At 39.0% G+C, this 24,766-nt stretch overlaps 1 protein-coding gene across 7 annotated transcripts; it reads right to left on the reverse strand.

Annotated features, from left to right (window-relative positions):
- Positions 1-5,569: 5,569 nt before the first annotated feature.
- Positions 5,570-24,257, reverse strand: LOC108032905 (transforming acidic coiled-coil-containing protein 3). 7 transcript variants are annotated; one of them, XM_044095447.2, is made up of 11 exons: positions 20,006-20,647; positions 17,387-17,588; positions 13,959-16,292; positions 8,296-8,597; positions 8,129-8,193; positions 7,997-8,068; positions 7,839-7,943; positions 7,545-7,706; positions 7,327-7,476; positions 7,087-7,268; positions 5,570-6,779 (listed from the first exon to the last, which is right to left on the reverse strand). In XM_044095447.2, exons 1-11 carry the CDS (start codon positions 20,396-20,398, stop codon positions 6,772-6,774), a joined length of 3,975 nt encoding a protein of 1,324 aa, XP_043951382.1. In that variant the 5' UTR covers positions 20,399-20,647; the 3' UTR covers positions 5,570-6,771. The 7 variants fall into 7 exon arrangements, with proteins under 7 accessions (XP_043951382.1, XP_016962454.1, XP_016962453.1 ...); XM_017106965.3 differs by lacking the exon at positions 20,006-20,647 and adding an exon at positions 24,039-24,257 and having other exon boundaries at positions 5,570-7,268; positions 8,296-8,555; XM_017106964.3 differs by lacking the exon at positions 20,006-20,647 and adding an exon at positions 24,039-24,257 and having other exon boundaries at positions 5,570-7,268.
- Positions 24,258-24,766: the final 509 nt, after the last annotated feature.

Genomic DNA, 24,766 nt, shown 5'->3' on the forward strand with positions numbered 1-24,766 from the left:
CGCTCCGTCGCTCCATCGCACTCCTATATGAAAACAAAGTAAGAGCGCTCTGCCACCTTGCTGAGTCTCGGATACTCTGCTGGCGCCGTTCGGTTCACGTTTTCACGATGCGCCTGCCAAATAGCTGGGGCAGTTCTCCGGTTCGTCTACTTGCACCGCTTGAAGGGTACATTGGATTCCGGACTGTGCGGAAGTGTGTAACAGGTAGAAGGGCGCGTTCCGACCCTATAAGCGGGCGGCACGGAACTCAAAGACATATCTTTCTCTTGAGAGAGTCACTTTCGATGTGTAGGTGGCTGCTGCTGTTCTAGGCTGCGCGATGATCAAGACCACCAGTGAAGACCTTCTGCATGACCCACGAACGCAGAAACCTCGGAAAGTATAAGAGTACGGATCTTACAAATCGCACTGTTATTTACGTCTGTAATGACTATGTTAATAGGTCGAAAAGGTAGTGCCGCTGCCATCCGCTGGGTGGCGCCTGCCACTAGCTGGACTTTGATTTCTGAATTGGTCAGCAGTTGCCTCTCATTCTTGGCGCTGCCAGCATCAGAAGAGAGTACCGTGTTTGGCTAACGCATTCTGATGAAAAATGATTGGCTCAAGCTTTTGTCCTTTTGTTTACCTCTCCCAACAACTCATGCCAGATCCACGCGGGTAATTCCATTAGGCTGATGTATGTAAATTCTGAATTGTTGGCAGGCAGTAGTGTGGTGCGAGAGCAGGGGTTTTTCGCTCTTTGACCCTGCCTCTCCGGGCGGACAAGCAGAGTGTTCACTTGCGCAAAGAGAGACAGAAGATCGCATATGCAGTGTAGAGGCACTTTCCGACCCTTGTAAAAAGAGCGAAAATCCGTGCACGTAAAAATGGCGGTAAAAGCCCTCGCGGAAAATCTGTGACGATGCACACTGGGCCAGAAAGTTAATTTTTTGGCTAAAAATATGTAATTTCTTTCCTGGGAGAGTTAGAAGTATGCAGTTTTTTGCGTTTGAGATTTATGAACCTTTTGGCTTCCAGTTTACAACATTTTATATTTATTTCTTCTTGCTATCTGTTTAGATTCTTAAATTCAAATTATTGGAAACAAATTGTTTGTAAAATATTGTTCTTTAATTCGTTTTATGTTAGACATTTTCTGAAGTCATCACAAAAGTATGCTTCATTTGTTAATTTATTTATTTATTTAAGATCATAGTAAAGTTTAGTTTTAAAAACTTGTACTAGCAGAGGAGATGTAGTGCTAGCCTCGAGGCCTTCGACTACGTATTTCTTTGTGCCACATTTATACTTAAGTCTCTGACAATTCTAGGGAGTTTTCTTAGACTGAATCGGAAAAGTCTGAGTCGGTAGTCTGAGTATAAATCTTCATTTGGGCTTAGCATACACAATGCTTTTTTTGGAAAGTGCTGTTTTCGTTCTTTCAATTTTTTAAACGTAATGATTGATCTATAGAACAGGTCTGACATCGTTGATATGCGATCACACTTTTTGGTATGGATTATCCGATCATTTTTGTAAAATTTGTTTTTAGCCTCAGAGGCTTCTGGCCCAACATACCTACCGGAAAATACCGGTTCGAATTACATCTGCTCCATGAACCAAAATTTTATGTAAAGGCCCGGTCATTGGGTACCACGGATATGTATCTATATAAAGAAGAGCTGTTTGTAAAGTTCGTTGTTTTGAGTTAATAACTATTAAAATAATTATACCCGTTACTCGTAGAGTAAAAGGGTATACCAGATTCGTCGGAAAGTATGTAACAGGTAGAAGAAAGCGTTTGCGACCCCGTAAATTATATATATTCTTGATCAGGATCACTAGCCGAGTCGATCTAGCCATGTCCGTCAGTCCGTCTGTCCGTATGAACGCTGAGATCTCGGAAACTACAAGAGCTAAAACAGCCATACTTGGCATGCAGATGCATACATGGGCTTCCTGTGCAAGTTTTTTCCGCGAAAATCTGTAGTGCCTACAGTTATTATGATAGGATCAAAATTTTAATTGAAATGTGTTTGTCTCATCAATACATCATTTACATTAACATCCTTGGGATTTTGATGACAAATGGGGCATGTTTGCATGGATTTTGTGCCTGTCAAAACGCTTTAAACTTTCTCGTCTATTAATGTGAGAGGTAGAACTCTACTGAAATATTGGTATTTTCAGTAATCGTTTGGAACAGGGGTAGACTATAAATCTTTTTTTCCAAATTATTGTACTGCGATCGTACCTTTATCGGCCTACAAAATTTGTCGGGCATTTAAACATTTTCGGTTATAAGTGCTGTCCGCTGCTACCGTCAAACCCATAGGAAAGTATAATATGCCAGTCAAGTGAATTTCTGCCTAAACTTATTATTAAGTCTGAACATAAAGTTAAGAGGATTTGGGTCGTGTGATTCACTAAATGACACGGAAATTTTCACAGTCTCTGCGGCCGGACGGCATATCCGAGTATGTTTGCCTCTCTTAAAGTATTGTAAGAAGGCCAGATGTCGGCACCAGATTCCTTCGACGATATTCGAATGGCAGTATATTGTGCTTTAGAAAACGAATTATTAAAAAAAAAAGCCAAGACTACATCGGCACTTTTTTTTAAGTTACCTTTTTAATTCCCGTTTATTAGAAATATTGTTTAATGCTGAACTAAGATTCTTTTCCTCAGACCTTCTGTGAATCATTATTATGCTTGGTACTTATATTTCAAATTTTTCGACGCTGCGACCCGTTAGACATTTCCGAAAATTGTAATTTCGGGCGACTTCTCTCGGATGGACCACATTTTAAGGGCATTGGAAATAAAAATAATGAATTTAACCAAGTCAAATGACGGTAATTAAATAATTTATTTTTGATGTAATGACTTCATTTGGGGATGGCACTCAAAAGCACTCGAAAAGCAAAGTACTAATTGCTAAAAAAAAAACAGTAAAACAGTAACTTTAGTAATTTCAATATGTTTGGAGGAAAAGCGGTGAAAGTGTGAATAGGAAAATTTGGATCTGTTTGAGTGTTTTTTTTTATTCTTACTGAATGACACTTTATTTGTTGAAATCCGATGTCCCGTTCAAAAGTAATTCCGAAAAAAAGTTCTTCCAAAATAAAAATCTGTGGGCCTATGTTTGGATTTTAGGGTCTTTGTGTCTATGAAGTAGCTCGAGATAGACAAATTTATTTCTACGACTTTGGGAAAATCCCGCTAGTTTATCGGAAAATCCAAGGAAAGGCAGATTTAAAAGGGTTTTTTACTTTTTAGCTAAACAAATATTGTTATAAACCAACATACACGTACTATATGTCTTTGAGGAGTTAATTAAATTTTTTAAATACTCTTTTTATAATAAAATTGTTAGAATATAATAGATTTAGAGTTATGACAAAAAGGAAAAGTTTTTCTCAAAATTAAATCGAACGATTTCTTTTTAATTTCAAATTATTTAACCCATGAGCATTCTCAGATTTTGATACTAACCACTTTTTGTCCTAAAAATTAGCAAACCAGCTCTCTTTAGTATGAAATGCTTTTTATTTCTTACTTGTATGCATTATAAGAATACGTTCTTATTATATATTTTGTAATCAAAAGGGAATCAAGTTTTTCATCGACTAAAACTGTTTTAAAAAATTTTCAAAAGCCCGAAAAATGTTATGTAATGCTATTACCAAACCTTATATATAAGCATTACAGCAAAAGCGAATGGAAATCGCACTTTATAACTGATTTTTTAAACAAGGAAGTAAACTAACATCAGCAAGTTAGCAAGTCAGAAAGAAACAAGGAATAGCGCTATAGTCGAGTGCCCCTACTATCAGAAACCCCACTCAGCTTAAAGGAGCAACTGGGAAATGGAGATATATAACCAGCAAAGCGATATTTTAGGGCGCCACAGAACGGATACTTCAGTAGGTGCTATGTGGTAGGCAGACAGACTTAAGCGTTCAAGCCGTTGGCCTTAGAGTCGGCGTGACACATTTTTTTAAGGACAAAAACAATTCGGTTACAATTTTGATCCTATCATAATAGCTGTAGGCGATACAGATCTTCGGATTGTGGGCGTTAGAGTGGGCGTGGCACCGCGCTGAAGCACATGTTTCTGCATGCCAAGTATGGCTGTTCTAGTTCTTATAGTTCCCGAGATCTCAGCGTTCATACGGACAGACGGACCGGCGGACTGGCTAGATCGACTCGGCTAGTGATCCTGATTATGGGGTCGGAAACGCTTTCTTCTACCTGTTAGATACTTTCCGACGAATATAGTATACCCTTTTACTCTACGAGTAACCGGTATAAAAAGTTGCCACGCAGAGTCTGACAACCACAATGCGCATAAAACTGTGGCGATCAAAGTTTTTAAAGCAAGAAAGCAAATTTAATTGAAAATTATTTGTATTATCAATACATATCGATTGATTTAGAAAAATTTAAAAGCCACGCCCATTAGTTTTTGAAAGAATGTATCCGCTCACGAGTTTAAATTCATTCCAAAAACTCCACTTTTGCTTTAAAACTCTTCACTCTGTGAATGAAAATGATTAGAGCTGGTACAAAAGCTGTTATCTTTTATTGAAATTGACTTAACTTTGAAGATTTTTTTTAATTATGGGTTTTGATCAGAAAAGTTGTTAAAATCCCTATAAGGCACGCATTGAGGGAGAACTCCGAAAATTACTAAAAATGATCATTTGCTTCAACCACTTTTTTCTAAACTGTTGCACCATTTATATAAATGGGGAAACATTTTGTTTTATTTTCTGTTTCTTTTTTAATGCGTTTAAAAATGATAATATACTCTTAAATAATATTTCTATTGACATTCGCAGGGGAATCCTCTCGGGATTCCGAGCGGACATGTCCTGGCGCACAGGGGAATTCCCCGGAAGTCACTCCCGTCGGGAAGAAAGAATGTGCCACTTCGGCGGCACTTCTCGGAGTCACTTCGGCGACGCTTTCAGAAGTATGAACGGACGGACTTCGTCACGTCATCCGCGATGCGATATCGCGGATGATAGTTTTCATCATCTAGAAGTCACTTAGAAGTGTCATCCGCGATAGAAAATGCTTGCAGGGATACTCACATATCCGCCGAATCTAGAACATCTTTTACTCTACGTGTAAATGGTATAAATTTATTTTATAACCGAGAAACCGTTAGCACTAGTTATAAATTTGTTTGATCTAGCCATATAAATTGATTCTTAAATTTTTAAAAGTAACTGATTATGGCTTAAATATGAACCAACCGCCACATCAGAACTGCGGATCTGATTCGCGTGCTTTGTTAAAAATACGAAATAAGGTCAAATAAAAATGTACGAGAGCTCCTTGGAACAATAGCAGGCTTTTGCAGCGGATAATGATAGGCGAAACCAATTTCGAATGATTTTTAAAAAGGTATTGGCCAAAGTATAAGGTTAAAGTCGTTCGAATTTTTCAATGAATTTTACAACAAATTCCACATAGTTCGTGTTTTTACAATATCCCAAAAGCATGCTATATAAAATCTTAATCATGGTGTTTTCAAACAGCAGGTGGACCGTTTCAAATGCCTAAAATAAATCATTTCCCATTCATTGCAATTACATACTTTATTTATTGAATGCAACTCGTTCAATCGTTTTTACGTACAACACTGCTCAGCACATCGTAAGTCATATGTGCTGCCATGTTTTAATACTATTTATGTGTTTATACAGCGCATTGATATATTAAACTTTCGTTTCAAATGTCAAACTACAATATTTACCCTCGGCTTTCTCTAGAATCTTTCTTTTAAAGCGCATTTTTGTGTCTGAGTGTAGTTCTCTTCGTTCTACTTTAGAAAAATATATATGTATGCTGTTATATATTATGAAGTAGCATTTTCAGATTATATGGACTGGGTATAAATTTGTATACAATTCTCGCTTGTTTTTCTTCACTCCTCACTAGTGTGATTAACAATTTTGTTCTTAAAGTACGGTAAATGTCATTTATGGAAGTAAAATTCATTAAGAGTTCTCAACGGGTTCATTGGGATCGTGTTTTTTAAATAAATGAGGATAAAATCCGGAGTAACCCATCATGTTACAAACTTAGTTTAATTTGTAATTTTACATTCACTTCTGAACCTCTACAAAAAATAAGTAAATAAATTCATCAAATTTTAAGCTGAATAATAATTTTGTTAATTAAAATTTGTATTTATGTATATTTTTATTGGTTTTTGTTTGGGGTGCGGGGTTGAATTGGGGTATGTAACTCTCCTATGTTAGGCAACCTCACCCAGTACAAGGCAATATACTATTGAAGCGTCGAAAAAAGCAAACAAAAATTTAGTTTTATGCATAAATAAATTTTTTGCGTGTATTTTAAATGTTTCTGTTTTGTTTCTTAGGTTTTCCTCGTTTAGTACTAGTATGTAATACAGAGATATTCTTAGTACGACTTTTACAAATTTTCGATTAAATTAAACTATGTTCAAACTTAAACATTAAATAAAGGCTCGCCTGAAGCGAACGCTGTTCTTTATCATTTCCATTTGTATGTTGATTTAGCTGCCGTAGCACATTATTGATTTTCTTCGCTGGCCATTTGCTAAACCACAAATGAAACACAGTTTTCCGGCACAACTTATCGCCATGTAATATCAAAGAACATAAATCAGTAGACAGATTCGATACGATAGAGAAATAGTAATATATGCCGGGACCAGACCCGTAAGGCGGGGGCACCCAAATGGAACGCAATGGGTCTGCCTGTGACTTGTGTGTGTGAGTGTTTACGGGTCAACTAAAAATCTAGAAAAAGTATAATATTCGTCGGAACGTTAGGTGTTTATCTTTAAGTTCAACATTAACGAAGTTTGCAAAATGATACAATTGTGCATTCGCATTTTCTTATTCACTTAAGAGCACGCTACCGAGCAGTTATTACACCATGATACAAATGGAGGTGATGATGGAGGCGCAGTTACGGATCTACGGACATGCTGCGAGATGGGCTCCACATGCCTGATGAGAGATGTTGTGACGAGTGTGTGCGATTTTACAGCAACATATAAAATACATTCCGGGTAATCCACGGGTTGAGTTTAACTACTACCACCTTGTCCCTTGCCGTAGATGAGCTCCTCGCAGATCTTAAGTAGGTCGGCGTTCTCGCGCGACTTTTGCTGCAGCTGCTCCGTCATCGATACCCGAGAGATCTCCTCCTTCTTCAGTAAAGCTTTCAGTTTTTTCGACTCGTCCGCATGTTCCCTCGCGTAGGTGTCCAGCTTTTTGTTGGCCCTAATTCAGTGGAAATGTAGTTTAAGTAGACGTTTTTAAAAGTAGATTAATGGCTCACATTTCCAGTTGTTGCATTGCATGGTTTTTCATCTTGTCGTAACGTTGTTCCTGCAACCGCAGATTGTCCATCATCTGCCTTCGCTCCGCCAGGAGAGACTCCTCGTTGTTTTTGAGCTGTGTGGTCATCTCTTTGCTCTTTTCGTATTTTCTGCAATAACGTCACGATAAGTCGGTTGTTCAAAGAAGTAGTACCTGCTTCGGTGAAAAAGTGCATACACATGCAGATCGGAGAATGTCGTTTCCAGCGACGTTAAGTGGTGGTAATTGGCGTCCCGGTCTGCTTGCACTTCCTGTAACTGCCTCTCGTGGAGCTGCGCTTGCTGCTCCTTTTCACTGATCAGCTCCGCGATGGCCTTCTCATAGGCCTCGATGACACCGCTAAAAAATAGAAAAACATTAATTATGTTTGAGACTGTCGATGTTCGGTTGGAGTAGTTGGAGTAATGTGTTTATGGGCATGTTCAAATATGTGTATATGAAATCAACATAAAACAGACTTGCAAGACTCACTTTAGTTTTGCATTTATTTTATCTTTTTCTGTTATACGTTTAATCAGCGCTTCCTCGCGTTGTTCTCCTTCCTTCAGCTTCTTCTCAATGTCTTCCGACCGGGTCCTGAAAATGAACAGAACTTCAGTTGGCATTTAGTGCAACTGAGATGATCTTACACTTCGTTTTTTATTTTCTTCTCTAGCTCATCCATGTTGTTGTAGTTTATGTTCTTATCCTCCGTGTTCAGGCTGAAATAAAATAATACAGTGAATAATATGGTACACAGAAGTCGTTGCCATGTTACTCACTTGGAATTATCGAAGGTTTTGTTGCAATCGTTATCAATGACGTCCACACTCATTTTAACATGCTTCTGCGAAAATCAATTTAAATTATTAGTCAGTTCCAAACCGAGTTCGATAGTATCCGATTTTATTAAAAATGTACATTTATCACTCAATTTTCTATGGCTTACTTTTGTCCTATCCACAGGCGGCTTAAAGTCCAATTTCTTCGCGGTATCTTTGGCACTCGATACTACTCCAAATGATTGGTTGCCCCCACTTGTCTCGTGCTCCTCCAATGTGGGACTGAGGATCCTATTCTGGTTTGCTCCCAAAATGTTCAGCAGAGCCTGCTCCTGCTGATTGAGATGATTAACGGGCACGGGTGCTCCAAGAAGGGGATCAAACTTCAGCAGCAGCGAACTACGGTCGATGGGGGCATTATTGCTGCCTTTCGTGTACAAATAATCAAAATCTGATGAGTTCAGTATTACTGTGATGGTTTTCGATGATTGTTGGTGTGTATGGGTATGTTAGGTGAGTGCATGCGCGTGCATTTTGATGTTTCGTGAGGAAAAAGAAGAAAAACAAAAACAATAGTTAGTCACTGGCTTTGACGGCACTTTTCCGTATTATATTCAGTTTAATTCGAATCAACGTCAACGTCAAGGCTTTCCCATTTGACCTTCTCCTCCCCTTGGAAATGGACCACTTTAGGAAAGGTTAAGAAGGAAAACAGATGTGGGAGAAGGGGAATGGATAAAACGCCCCTTAAAAAAGGGGGAAAATAATTTAAAACAATTTTTTATGCTGACTTATATTTTTAAATAATCCCAATAAAATGATTTACAATAATAACCTCCAGTTTCTACCATTATCTTGTTTAATGTATTTAATTGACAACTTTTACCATTGGCTATTTATATTATTATTCTCTTGTATCTCTAAGTATTTATATTGCCCTTATCAACTGTGCACCATCAATGATCCGGGTTAAATATGAAAGATGAAGTAATTAAAAATTTGTGTCATACAATTTTATAACAATTTAAGTTAAATGTTAATTATTTTATGGCCAACTGACAAATTAATTCCTTAGTGCACTCTTGATCTTCGTTCACTGCAGGTTTGAATTCTTTCTTTCAGAAAAGTTTTTCTCACTGTCCCACGATGAATGGAAGAACGATGACAAAAAGAAAATAAGATATGGCATGACTCAAAGCAAGTATCCTCCCCATTTAACCCCGTGTGCCCCAAACCCATATCCCGAGGGGCACGAAAATGAGGTGTGCCTGCTCTGCATAGAAGCCGGATAGTTTTCGTCACAATACACACAACAAAATTGTTCTTCAGATTTAAAATAAATGAAATGAAAGTTAAAACCGGCTCTTGGCCATTTACTATATGTGTACAAATAGCCGATCGGTGGTTTCCGTAGACAGATCTAAATCAAGTGAGTTCTGGGACAACTAAGTTTGTATCATGACCGAGGTCGACCCTATTGTCTCATCACACATGGGATGGGTATGGTAGGGTATGGATTGGAGAGAGTACATAAACAAATGCCAGACCTAGCGATGGTCGGCTTTAAAAATAGGGAGAAGCCCGGGCAGGCCCAGATATTAAATGGAGGTCACAACTAAAGGCTGGCACGTTGTGCAGCTCTGGTCTATGCATTTCTCACTTTTTGAAACGGCGAACCAAAACAAAACAAAGGGAAACGACGACTCGTGAGTCATTTTATGCAATCGACAAATGGCTTCCGAAAGTGGGTTGATTGGAGGAGAGGGCACCGGAGAGCGCTGGGGCGCCAAGGGGCGAGAGAGCAGCTCTTCAGCTCTTCAGATTGCGCTGCATTTCGACTGCGTGTCCCCAGCCAGGTTTGCATTTTCAAGATTTTTCACAGTTATTCACATAATAATGTTAGCCGTGACCACGGAGCGCCCGAAAACACCCACACGTATTCACAAAAATACACTAGCACGCAGAGCGAGTCACACAATGAAACTTCACGCTCTCACTCTCACACACTGTTTTTCTTGGTGATTCGGGGACTTGTCTTTCGTCTTTATTTATGCTTATTTGTTGTGCTTCTTCTGCACAGCTGCTGGGCACAATTGCAATTTCCAGCTCTTCCGCCGAGGCAAGCCCGGAAAACGTCCTTCCTAGCCCTAGTAAACAAACAAATAATCCCGATTCTGCGTTTTCCAAATTTACTTTTGCCGATTTTACAGCCTGACTATCCCCACGATCCAGCGGGAGTGGGATACCGATAGATATAGCGACGTCAGATGTTGAAAACTAACTGAAATGGAATTTCTTATTGCTTACATTCTCTCTGCAAGTCCAATAAGAAAACCAGCGCACGCACGCGAGCGAGGGAGAGGGCGACAGGCGAGTCTGAATTCTGACTGGAGTGCGAGATAGTGACGCGTATTCAGCAGTCAGCAAGTGCGCAGAGAGAGCTACTGCGAGAGAGTGAGCGCAGTGTACACGTTGTCTGTTTGGAGTTGTGCACCGCCCTCCCCGTCACACCTTCACCCACAGACCCCACTGACTGTCTATCTCGCTCTGCTGCACTTGAGTGCAAGATGAGTTCTAAGCTGAATTTCTATGCGCTGGTTATCAGTGTGTGTGAATGGGAGAGAGCATTCGACAGGGCCACTGTGGAACGTCGCTAACAAAAACTTGGAGCTGACCGATTTTTATATAGATTTTTTTAGTTTTGAGTAAAATAATTAAAGAGACTGCCCAGTTTTAAACTTCCTTAAACCACAAAAACTCTCTTCTCTTCTGTTTGTAATCTGTATAAAAAAATGAAAAATGAATGAAATCACAAACCAAAATGAAAATTTACTCAAGTCAAACCAATACCAACAGTAATCAAATATTTTGTAAAATCTGAAAATAAAACAACAAAGAACGCTTTGATCGACAACCTCGACTGTTAGATGTTACTCTGGTAAGGAAATTGTATTTTTTAAATATCTTGCGCGTAAATTATTTTGATAACATGATCTTTTTGATATTTTAAGATCAAAGTTTCCATGATTTTGTTTAATATTAAAAAAATAGTTTTATTCATGTACCCCTCGAGTAAAATCTGTTAAATATTAATTTTTAAATACAGCAAGCACAGAAGCCACATATAGCCAATATCGAGTAGGCACTACGTTCACGGTACATGCTACGATGGCAGAGAGCGATTGTTTGAGTTCGGGTAGTAATCAGAGATGCATTTGTCTAGCAAGCGATAACGATAATTTAGCGTGTTTTTTTATATTACCACGGGCGAAATATATCAAAACACTTTAAATAAGTAGACGAAAACGACCAATGAGCTGTGGAAATTAACCAAAAAATATCAATGCGCTCTTCAATTAGACACAGTGGCGTCACGACGAACAATGTGCTACCCGCGTTTCTATTCGCGTACGATATTTTGGTGATAAGGCCTTTGAACGACACTGAGAGAGCCAAGGAAATAAAAGAGAGTTGCAATGGAATGGGAGGAGAAAGTATCATTGAGTGGGAGCGGCGAAAGAGAAATAACGAGGGAGAGCGCAATGCGGTATTTTCCATCCATGAGCAAAACATAATATTACGAAAACAGGAAATGCATTCACAAAACATTTTGCACAATAAAATCATTTCTCATACTCATAAGTCTCTGAAACACACAATTATGCTACTGGTTATAGCCCGTTGTTTTCCTTTTCCAAAGTAAAGTTCAGGTTCAACGCCTTGAATGAGTTTATGGGTTTATTTTTACAGTTAGACGTCGCGATGGTGCAGGAAAACTATGTGCATACAAATGTTAGCTCTCGAGTTCAAAGCGTCGGTAATATTTCAAGTTCAAAAGTTTATGGGTGGGTTTTCGTAATGGCTGATGAGGTAAGGTCACGAACATGCAAAGGATTCATGTGCACAGTAGAACTTGTGTTGATAGGAACTACTGTTTAACTTTTAAAGAATATTTTAAGCGATTAAAATAAAATTGATTTTTGGGGCCGATGTTTATACAGTTGCGGTCAAAATAATAGTAGTGTCCACAGAGGCTTTTTAGTAACCCCAAAAAAGAAGCCTATAAAAGCTTATACAATTTTTTTCAATTTTCATTCAAACTGAACTTATAGTAGTTAATAATAATAAATATCAACTAAGAATAATATGATGTAAAAAATGTGTTTTTACAAAAAATTTGTCGGTCAAAATATTAGTAGTGGTGGAATGTTTCAAAAATTTTCAAAGCCAAAAAAACGTTTTAAGGTTGAACTAATTGATCATAATATATATCAATTAATATATAATTGATCTATATTTCAGCTTCATTTTACTATTTTGTTGCATATCCTTTGTTCGCTTTAACAGATGCACAGTCCTTATGCATCTTTACCATCTTTATACAGGAAAAGAGCTCCAAGTCTTTTGTACAGCTTCCCAAACTGAAAGTTATAGCTTGGTTTTACTTCTAAGATTGATATTTTCACGTTACACCACGAACTCTCAACAGGATTGAGATTAGGTTACTGTGCGGACCTTTCCATGACATTTACTTGGTTGGCCGAAAACCAATCCTTAGCATTCTTACTTGAATGTTTTGGGTCGTTATCCTGCTGGAACGTCCAAGCAAAAGGCATGACCTCGGTGGCACATGGGAGCATCACTTCGGTTAAAGTATTGACGTATTCGTAAAGGTCCATGATGGTTTTTACCCAATATATTAGCCCAAATTATAATTGATGACCCACCATGCCTTACCATTTTTAACGTATATTTTGGGGTAAAAACACATGGGATGGACGTCTAACAAACTGCCGAGAGCCTCGGTCTCCAAACAAAACCATTTTGGACTCATCCACAAAATGTTACTTCATTTATCCAAAGGCAATTCAAGTGCTGTCTTGGACTTCTTGAAATGAGGCCATCTTCTTAACGTTTCCAAACTTTTATCTGAGTCCCATCATTTTTAAGGATGCAGCAGTCGCGAAAGGCTCTAATCTTGCCTGTCTTGTTAAGCGATCCACTGATTTTTTATTCAATAATTTGTGTCTAATTGGCTAATTGTCGAGTAAGAATCTAAGAATCCTCGGGACTATTAAATAACATCTAAATGTATTGTTAAACAACAGATACTGTCTTAAAGATGGAGTAAATTTAATTATTCTTGAAATTTTTTTGTATCTACTATTATTTCGACTGGGTCAAACACGCGGATTTTTGCAATTAAAGGCGAAAATAATTACAAAGAGGTATGAGAACCAAATTTACCTGCACATTTTTTAAGGGTAGATACTTAGACTTACTTAAGTGAAAAAATAAATTAGATTTGCCAGGAAATAAAGCAAATAGTAAGAAAAAACTCTTTGTACAAGCAGCACTTCTATTATTTTGACAGCAACTGTAAGTGTAAACATATAGTGAATATAAAATTACCTCGTGTACTGGTTGTTATACAAAAAGAATTACATACATATGTAACTAAATAAGGTTGCCTTCGAAATTTCTTGTGAAAAACGATTTTAACTTAGAACTTTAATTTATTCACCACATATGTATTTGTCTTCTAATAATAAAATCGATCAATTTCGCAATATATAAAAACCCCTTGCAGTTCATAGAAGAAACGAATAAAAGCAATACTAAAAAATGTTAATCTGTACTAAAGCCAATTATCCAATTAATTATGTTCATACAACCATAAATTTGGTGAACATGTCGTATTAAAATAAATTTGTCGGTCAGATCGACGACATCGTGCCTACCAGTTGCAGAACATTGTTCACCTGATTCAAAGCAATAAGTCTGACTGTAGAAGGTAAATTCCTTATATAAAAAAGGGTTATTGACTTACAGTTTTGGTTGCTGGCGCCATCCCGGAACTCTGCATCAAGAACCGGCCCCTCCTCGCCAACTGCTTTTCCTGTTTCTCCAGCAGAACTCGCCTTAATCTTCGCTTGGTTGTTAAAGCCGCTGCTGGTAAACTGCGGGGTTTTGAACATGTCATCCGAAACAGGAGATATGGCACCAAAGTGCTCTATAAACACATCGTCCTTTTCATCGCTGGCACATAGTGTGGCCTGTTCCTTAGCGGACAGGGTTTGCTCCTCTAGGACAACGGTAGCGTTCCCGGGCGGCGATACCGGAGAGTGCTTCTCATGAATGGCGGGTCTTTTGAGATTTTGGTAGGTGGGAATCGGTGGCGAATTTAAAACTGGTGCTTGGGATTCTTTCCAATTTTTCTGTGGTGACTTAATTACGGTTACCTCATCCATCCTCATGGAAACATCCACATCCATGACCTCACCAGCAACAATATCCTCAGTAGCCTCTATTGCTGGCGATGCATTTTGCTCCAAGCAGAAGGTGCGGCGTGGATTTTCCTTACAGAAAGCCCCACGAGATTTCTCCTCTTCCTTTTCCGCAGTTGATTGAATTACCGAAAAAGTTCGTCGCTGATTATCCCCGACCGATTTAAGACTTCCAGCAAAAGTGGGGGAACCCTCAAACTCTGCTGTATCCGCCTCTAATTTGGCATCCCTTACCTTGCCGCTGTCGAAGGTTCCATTTAAGAGCGTGGGCGAGTGCTCGCTCATAGGCAAGGTTTCGTTCAGAAGTCCCTGCTTCTCCGGACTCGGATGTGTTACCTCAATAGCCACCGTTGACTTAGCGATAACTCCAGCTCCGAAAACGCTTTGCTTGCGATCCAATGATGGTTCAACCACAGCCTCCTCCAAGTAGGGCATATCTTCCAGGTCTGGGAGAGCATGAGGCGAGCGAGGGAAGTGGGAAGGTCTTTTCGCTGGTCCTCTGATGGGGAAACTAGGCGAGGTCGGTTCCGGGGTGCAGGTCTTCGTGATACTACCTCCAAGATCCAAAGATAAGGGCGTCGTAGATCGTGTTTGGGTTGGTGTTACTACCACAACTGGTTTTTGTTGCTCCTTCACTCCCACCTTCTCCAACTCTTTTACCTTCATTTTCATGTTGCTAGATTCCCCAGAACTTAAATCATCAGGCAAGGGCAACTCCCTTAGAGTCAAAAATTCTAGTTCTTCGGCAGTCTTCGGACGATGAGTGGGTATGGGCGGAGAAACAGCCAACTCCTCCCTTTTGGCTGGAGGCGTTGGTATGGGCGGTGATAGAGGAGCTGGTGGTGGCTCCACATTTAGATTATATTGATTCTGAAGAGGTTGTTTTGATAAAACCGTTTCTTTTGCATCAAAAACATTTAGAGGAGGTGTGGTTGAAATAGGTGCCTGCGTTTCCACTTGTTTCTGCCGAGGTGACCTTATCACCGATGCATCATCCACTTTCATGGAGACGTCCACTTCCATAGGCTCAAACTCCTCCGCAGTTAGTCTGTCCTCTGTGGCTTCCACGGCAGGTGACGCGTTTTGTTCAAGGCAGAGGTTTGTTTCTGTTCTTTCAGATCTTGTTATTGTATCTACTGACTCCGAAGTTTTGGGGTCTTCATGAGAGTTCCCTAGTGACGCTCTTGCATCTTCCGATATTCCTCCTGAATGCTCTTCAAAATTTAAAGGCAGATCTTGATGATGATCTTGTGCTTGCAGTATATGTAATACTTCTTTGGAACTTTCTTGCTTTGTTTCCAGTGCTGCCTTCTCCTGTGTCTCTTCCTCCTTCTCGAACTCTTCATTCTTTTGGTCGCTGGGGAAATCGAAATCTATCCCTTGGGATGCTTCATTATCATGCTCAGAGTCTCCTGATGCTCTTGGAGGCGATCCTTCCTTTCGACTTTGAAATTCCTGTTTTGTGTCCAGCTGTTTTTGAGGAACAGAGGACCCTTCTATTCTCTCCTGCTCCTGTTTCCCTTGACCCTCCATAAGATTCATATCTAAGACTGGCTGAGTTTTGCAAAGAATTTTCTGTTGTAATAGCTCGTGATCTTCGGCATCCAACACATCCTTTAACATTTCCATAGTTTCGTTGATATCGTCCACATCCATGGCTTCATAGCTGACGTTGTTGTGCTGGCTGACAGCCAAAGGATCTTCGAATTCATTCTCCAATGTAGCAGCAGAGGTCATGGATAACTGTTGCTCCAGCACATCGTTAAGGGCACTTGAATATGCCTCAAGTTCAGAGCGATCTCCCGTGTACCGCTCACTGTGAAGCAATAAGCACTCCACGAAAACGTCCGAGTCCGAATGGTTCGACTTTGTTTGAGCTGTGGGAGAAATATAAGTAAGTCAAAAGTGAAAAACAAAAGGAAAGAAGGAATGCCGAATGCCTCGACGACTACCAATTTTTAATGCCATTGATGCCAAAATTTTCAAGAACTAAGATCAAGTTATGAATACATTTCACTTTTGTTTTGTCAAAATACTTATGTATTTTTAAATTTTATTATTACAAGAAAGGAAGTTAACTTCGGTAAGCCGAAGTTTGTATAACCTTGCAGTTATAAGAAATAATCAACTTTAGTAACACAATGTGCAATTTTTAAGGATTGTTGCTGACTTCAGTGATATTAAAAAAAAGTATTTCATTATTTTTTTTTACATCAATTTGTTGACATCTATTTATATGTTAGAGTAGCCGATTTTTATTAAATGGAATTCAAAATTCTTAAAAATATAAAAAAGTATATATATTCCCAATAATATAAGATAATATGTCAAAAAGCCCCAAAGCTATAATTTGTTTCATTTTATTTTCCCACCAATTTTTCCATCGTTCCTATGACAGCTATATGATACAGTCGCCCGATTTTAATAAAATTTAACTCAAAATTCAGAACTAATTAAAAAATGTTATTTCCAAGCTTAGAAGGTTATATGTCAAATAGCACCATAGATAAATTTTTTTCATAATTTCCAATTCTTTTTTCTATGGGAGCTATAAGATATATTTGTCCGATCCGACTGGTTTCGACTTATATACTACCTGCAATAGAAAGAAGACTTTTGGGATAGTTTCAGCCCGATAGCTTTGAAACTAAGAGACTAGTTTGCGTAGAAACGGACGGACAGACGGACATGGCTAGATCGACTCGTCTTGTGACGCTGAACAAGAATATATATACTTTATGGGGTCGAAAACGTCTCCTTCACGGCGTTGCAAACTTCCGACTGAAATTATTATACCCTCTGCAAGGGTATAAAAATAATATGAAACAAATTTTAGCTTTCGTGTTTTTTGACAAATTATATACTATTGGGAATATAATTTTTGGTATTTTTAAAAATCTCGAATTAAAATGAAACTTTTGATATATGTTAAAACTGAACAAATTTTTGTTGCTGCCGTTCCAATGCTCACCCTCCATTTCGGCACTTAAAGGAGCCAGTTCCGGTATTTGCGTCTCATCAAACTCGGGAAGACCTCCGAATTTAGGAACCGCGTCCACATCCAGCTTAGGACAACCTGTTACCACCGTCTGGTGTCCGATAGCAGCGGCCAGAGCCTTCTGTTGATCCATGCTTGATGGCTTGTGACTGGGCTTCACCGACAGCGGACTTATCTGCCAAACAAGAGGTGCATAAAATGCATGAAAATTAATTATAAATTGGGAATCGCGTGCGGCATGATTCCAAAAAAAAAGTATGAAATTTAAGGTGGGCAAGGTAAGGAAAAATAAGCATAATCCAAACAATTGGCAGTCGAAAAACGTAAACAACCGATGGGGGGATGGGGGTTGGGATGAAAAATATGATCGCGGCTAGCAGATGCTTGGGCATTTAATTAGAAATTCTTGACACGTTTTTTGAGTGAAGAAACTGGTGACACAAATAGGGCGCATCTGGGATTTCGGTTGTCTGTTTTAAGGAATGAACGCTCTTCTCAGTGTTTATATATGACTTTTAGCCATATATGAACGTTTATACAATTAGAGAACGAAAATAAAAACCTTGGAAAGTTGCAGCAAATATACTAATAAAATCTTTGCATGGCTAGAAAGGCAAATGTCTAACAACCTATACATTAAGCTATTGAGGTTATTTTGTCTTTTAAGCAAACTAAACCATAAAATAAATAAATATCTCACAGAGAAAATAGCAAGCAACCTATTCGATACTACACTTGGCCAAGTGGGAGCATACATATGAAATAGTCGTCGATGTCGGTCAGTCATACAAGCAAAGCCATTAATTTAAAAGCTAGGCAAGACGTGAGAAATCGGGGATATGGGGGAGATGGAGGGGAAACTGGGCCGGCGTCAGCTTTTGTGCGATGTGAAATGAACATACGGCGGATTCAAAGTGACCGGGGCTGGCCGGGCCGTCATGTTTTCCGTCTGTTTACAGTTTGGGCGCAACGTTCTACTCGCGAAATTTAATTAGAACGCATTACAGTGCAATGATTGCGGCAAGGTTAAAGTCAGCGAATACAACGAATTGGGGCAAGCGAGAGCCAGATTATGGCGCACCCACATATTGGGAGTGAGGTGAAATATAAATGGGCCAAACATAACAGGAACCAATTTAACAAAAAAAAATTGTTTGAACAAGTAATCTTAAAATATGTAATTCGTTTCAAGAATGCAAATCATGATACCCTTGCAGACGGTTGTATATGTAATGTTCGCCAGAAGTATCTAAGCTGTATATATACATTAAAATCCGAGTCGATATAGACAAGACCGTTTGTCCGTCCCACCATCTCTAATCAAACTAGTTTCAAACTTTTTCAAAAGTTTTCTATCTGAGGGTGATAGTATATAATTTGCAACGGAAAGCATCGACTATCATATACCCTTTAGTCCGTGAAATATCTAAAATAACACCACTGACAATTTAAAAACTATTGAATGAAGAAAAAAAAAAAAATACAAAATGTTCCGCTAACTTTTCGAAATTACATTAAATATATATATAGCAGAAGCAATGTATATACTTAGAATTGTATTGAAACAATAGGCTACCAAGATTTGGACACACGGGACATTCCACATAAAGTTTTACTTTCGCCGAGTATCAACGTTAAATTTTTCATTATTATAACTGGCGAACGAAAAGACAATTTGAATAAAAATCAGAGGACTTGCGTTTACTTGGCCGATTACCAGAAAAATAATGAATTTTATTTAGCCATAGATGGCAACAAGATTGGATTTTAAGGTATAAATAAAGAATTTAATTCAAAACAAAAAGCTTCTACTTCAGCGCATTTAATTTTACTTCTTTCAAAGTGGGATCATTGCCGAGTAATTAGTTATGATTTTGTACAATAAATATATTGCATTTTCCAATAGCAGATACGATTGAATGATGTATTTGTGAAATTAAACAAGGAAGAACGCTTTTGTCGAGTGCCTCGACTATCAGATACCCCTTACCCAGTTTAGGTGAGCAAAAGTATAATGAAGATATATAAGCAAAAAGCTATATTTTAGGGCGCCACCTACCGGCTATTTCAGTAGATATTATGCGGGCGGCAGACAGATTTTAGCGTTTTGGACATTTGTGGGCGTGGCACCTTTTTTGTTGGTGAGTCGATAGGTATTGATGAGACTAATACATTTCAGTTAAAATTGGTTCTATCATAAAACCTGTAGGCGCTACAGATTTTCTCGGATTGAGGGAGTTAGTGTGGGCGTTGCACCCCGCTAAAAAAAAACTAGCGCTGCTTAGGAAGCCCAGGAATCTGCATGCCAAATATGAATATTCTAGCTCTTATAGTTTCCGAGATCTCAGCGTTCATACGGACGGACAGACGGACATGGCTAGATCGACTCGGCTAGTGATCCTGATCAAGAATATATATACGGGGGTCGGAAACGCTTCGTTTGAAAACAACTTCTTACTGTTCCACAACCATGCACAACTAAAAATAGAACATCCTTTGTTATGGTATAAATAAATTGTATGAAACGCAAACATGAAGAAGGGTAGCTCAACAAACAAGCACTTCCCTTAATGTCTTTTTTTTGGGACATACCTCGCCACTCATAGCCTGTAAGTGCTCCATTTCGTTAGCACTGACTTGATTTAGATTCACATTTATCTCGCTTAAGAGTTGCTGGATAGTTTCTCTACTACTGCTGTTTTCGGCTGCAGCAAGTGGAATTGAAATGGTCTCATTCAGGAGACTGCAGTGCTGTTCCTCCAATTGCAGTAGATCCTCTGCGGCAGACTCTAGAAGAGTGCCTAGGTGCGAAGGATGCTCAGCTTCCTGTGTTTCCGTGGCCGCTGGTTGAGTGGTGGCAGTGCCACTGTGCTTCGAAAAAGGATGCTCCTCTTTTGATGCTTCCATCGCCGTTGCCTGAGTGCTGGTTATGCCAGTGGTGGCGATGCTCTTGGGCCTTTTCATTATGCTCGCGATGAAGTCCATGACGCTCTACGCACGATTAACTCCCAAGACTCGTTATGGTTCACCTGATTCCATAAACCGATTGATCGATGGAAATTCTTGGTTGGTCTTTATTGTTTTTTCGGGATTTCCGTTGTGACACAGATTTTGGCCCGCCTACTGGATAATTTTTGTACGTACAAAAACGTACGCCTTCATCTCTTCTATTATATTGGGTAACACCGCCGGAATTCTCGCGACCCGCCGCAGTGCACGTTTCTCACCAGCTCCCGATCTTGTCTGCCTTTGAAATCAATTTAAAAATATTTTCATTTTCAATTTGCTTTGCTCCGCTCAGCGGCACACAAGCACAAATGTCGTGGGCAAGGCGAGAGTGTCGGAAACCGCCAGAAAGAGAGCTAAATTTTCAATGGCATCCACAGCGCGATCCGGATGTTTTTGTAAGACTATGAATTTGGATCGCTTCTAGTAGTAATGCCGGCTCTCCCTTTATCAGCACGGACCCTCTCTTTTTCTCATGCAATTTCCTCCCGCTCTTGAAATACTTAAAACGGGGGCGGAACAGAGTCACAAACATGTCGAGGTACGGGTCTTACCTCTTTTTCAGTATGCTTGATCAATACTATGTATTGGAAAGCTGAATAATTGTCATTTAGTAGTGTTTAAAGTACTAGCATTATTGTCGAACATATATAAAAGTCATAAAAGGCCTTTACACTGCAAATGCGGCTTTAAGGCATTCGATTTCATAGAAATCTGGCATTTAAATAAAGCGTTGCACTTAATTTTCGAGCATTCATCTCCGTTTGAAATACAGCTTGATGTGAAAAGAGTGCTTCTTCACATGTGGATAGAAGAAGTTAAACGGTTTTGAAACTTCAAAGAATGTTTGAAAATATAGAAGAACACAAATTATTGCATTGGTAACATTTTATTTTAGTGCCAGTTTTCTATGAGATAAATCATTCCACTTCGTAGAAAAATTCGCCTGATTTATGAATATTTGACATCCTTGGTATTCACTAAACTGTTAAATTCCCTAATTAAAGTTAGTTCAACAATTTATGTGAGCAATTAAGGAAACGACCTGACGTGGTTCCTTTTGAAGTTTCATACACCAGTGACCAGTTGTAAAATGTTTTGCAGGCTGAAACAATTAACATTTTATACTTCTGTACAATTTAATGTCAAAGAAGATTAAGAGTGTTAGAACTATATATGTTTTAATTTGATTTTTAGATAACAATATTCTACACGTGATTCTAAAATGTTTAAGAGTTTCCATGGCATTTTAATGAAATATGGTGAAAACTCTGACTGTCAGCAATTTAACTGTCTCAAGGTTATTGAATACAAAAATGCAACAATTCAACAGCATCCTGAATGATGCCCCCTGCCTAAAGACACTATTACATCACACTTTCAAAAGCTGTTGGTACTCATGTTTTTGAAGCAATAAAACAAGCAAAAAATTTGTTACACCAATTTTCCAAATGTTTAATGAAGGCTGCAGTGACTGCACACTGGAATAAAGCTGCCGATTTGCAATGAAGCGTCATCTTTTGGTCTAAAGCCTTCCAAAAATGTTATTAATTATTTATATTTAATAGCTTAGCATCAGTGCTAACGACCCGTTGGTAGGTGCACCATGAAACATGCTAGTTGTGCTTTGTCAAAAAGTTAAGTCTTGGGTTTTCTTAAAAACTGAGCCGATTCCCAAACTCAAGTTTGCTAAAACTTCTTCACTATTTCAAAAATTAAATCAATGATTTCAGTATAACATTTAGATATTTTGTATTTTTGTTATAATTTTCACTTGCACCGCCGTTCTTAATTGGGACCTAATTTAGTGCAATGCCAACAGTGCGGGTGCCTGATGACAACCTTCTGGTCTGAATTGCAATGGAAAACTAAAAGCTAGACAAACCTTAGAGTCAATTCGGACTGAAATGCAGCAGTGAGAAAGGCAAGACCCGGCAAAAAAGCTGAAAAACTTAAGAAGGGGATAGAAAATAGGGCAACAGTCTACTTAAGTCTTCGCCAAACAGCTGGAGCTCTAGCCCGGAGCACACTTTTATTTTATAGATATTAATTTTAAAAGTATATATGTATATATATATATTACATATTGCTTTATGCTATCCTTTTAACATTTTTAATTCCCAAAGTTTTGTAAAAGCGGATAAAAATTCAATTGCGTTGTTTGTAAAATACAGCATTTTTACTAAAATAGTTTTTTACTGCATTCAACGTGGAAGTAAGGAATTTAAAATATTTTTGCGGTGTAGCCCTTGTGGATGCCAAGTGACATGCAATCCCAGCCATCGTTGCGCATCACAGCGCCCCATCTGCAAGTCGAGTCGAATCGAGTGGAGGAAGTACTCCACATTGTCCAACAGCTGACTTAGCATATTTGGCGAGAAAATCTAAGCACTGAAACGGAATCCCACACGATGGGACCTGACGAGGTGGCAGTAGTTAGGTATTGGCTTTACCAATGCGTGACCGGTGACAAGGTATCACAGTCCAACGGAGGTGTTGAATAATATCAAGTTTAGAAACCAGTCAGAAATTCTCATCACCGAATCTTCTCCAGTTACAGATCATTGAAAATAATTTGTTTAAATCGGATGTAGTTTAGGTTTTCTGTAAAGTACTACTATTATTTTAAAAAACCAAAAGGTAATAAGGCAACGGTTGAAATTAGTAATGAATAAAACGTTTTTGTGATTATGCGTCGTCAATTATAGTGCAGACAACAAAAAACTCCTAAAAGATTTATTTGTTTTTAGACGGAAACTTCAATTTTATACGTGGCACATGCGGCTTACTGTTAAAACGTTAATAGGAACTTTGACGGAACTTTGAACAACCTATGCAACAACATGGGAAAATTAAAACAAACAAATATTGAAAAAAGACAACTATAAACTGAACTATAAATAGGCGAAAAACAAATGCAGACAGCAAGGGTGGAAGCATCTGTAGATCTTTCTTAACGACCGTCGTTGGTGTCTGAAAGGGAGACGGAGTGTATAGACTTTAGTCAAACGGGAGGTCCAGAGAATCCCCGGTTTTATGTAGATTATGTATTATTTCAGTTTCAACTAGAAATTATAATTAGTTGGAAGAAAATCCATTTAAAGAATATACATATGTCGATCACCAATAGGACATCTGAACAATGGAAATGTTCAAGAGGCACCCAAATCGTTCTGATACCAAGAAGAATATGGCAATTATTGGAAGATCACTTGGCATACCAGGTTCCCTGGCCCGTTGTGCGATTTTGTGGAGATTCTTCCGGCCGAGGCCCTCGATTTCTTTGTCTTGCCCGGCTTATTGCCCATTTTCGGTGTGGAGCTGTGGCTGGTCTGGATTCGTGGGATGGACAAAGTCCGGCGGACACCGAGCGACTGGGAGCCTCTGGTCACCGACAGCTGTCACAGAGCTAATAAAAACAGCGCAAGCACAAACATATACAATGGACAAATGCGAATAAAGGAAAACAGCAGAAACAGCTCGCGATCGAAGCGTCGCCCCATGCATATGTGTATTGTATTCCGGGTCTACTTGTGCACATGCTAGAAAGTGAATGTTTTGGCATTTCGCGCATGGTCGGGGGACGGGGCACGCCTCCAAGTTGAGTTACTCCGCTTACCTTAACGGCGCCATCGTTTTTGTTGATCTCTCGCAAGACTCCGCGACCGCCAATTCCCATGCCCATGCCATTGTCTGCTCCATCGAATTCCATGACATATACTCCAGTATGCAGCGCACAGTTTTCAGTATACGTGTTGAGTTAAAGGGAAAACTCCTACTTATCACAATGTGTAGATGGGTGACTCGAATTTTCTGCGTTGCCTTTGCGAAAATGCCGCTACAATTTGAAGAAGCATAAATAGCAGTGGGACCGCGCGTGTGCCTCGCAAAAATAACAGCAATGTCGCGTTCAGCAGAACAGCAAGGGTATTCCCTAACATCCTCTGCACACAGCTGCTTAAAATCGCCGTTGTAGTTCTAAGCGAATTCTTGTTCTTGTAAACCGCGTCCAAAGGGTGAGGATTCCGTATTTATGTCACTTTCCTCAATTTTCGGAGGTGAATGCGTCTTCAATTGGCTTTTTCACACTTGGTAATTAATATTGGTGCAACAGATACCAGTTTTTGCTACGGACTTAAGCTGGAGATTGGTATTTTCCTTAAAAACGCGCACCAATATTTATTTACAAAATGAGATCAATTGGTGATCTCGAAACCGTTGGAACAACATTTTCCTTTCTACGACGCCAACGCAGTTCAAGTGCAAAAACTACCTACTACTACAGAATAGCGATTTGCGTTTTTGGTGTCATTTTCCTTTGATCCGAAAAGGCAATTTATTTATCTT

This window comes from Drosophila biarmipes, chromosome 3R (assembly GCF_025231255.1).
Source record: "Drosophila biarmipes strain raj3 chromosome 3R, RU_DBia_V1.1, whole genome shotgun sequence".
In the NCBI taxonomy this organism is placed as follows: domain Eukaryota; kingdom Metazoa; phylum Arthropoda; class Insecta; order Diptera; family Drosophilidae; genus Drosophila; species Drosophila biarmipes.

Excerpts from the sequence above, each read along its gene's own strand:
- LOC108032905 (XM_017106960.3), bottom strand. The coding sequence starts at position 20,398 with ATGGACTTCATCGCGAGCATAATGAAAAGGCCCAAGAGCATCGCCACC. Across the intron at positions 8,194-8,295 it reads CGCCTGTGGATAGGACAAAA|AAGCATGTTAAAATGAGTGT; the intron begins GTAAGCCATAGA and ends TGATTTTCGCAG. Across the intron at positions 8,069-8,128 it reads AAAACCTTCGATAATTCCAA|CCTGAACACGGAGGATAAGA; the intron begins GTGAGTAACATG and ends ATTTTATTTCAG.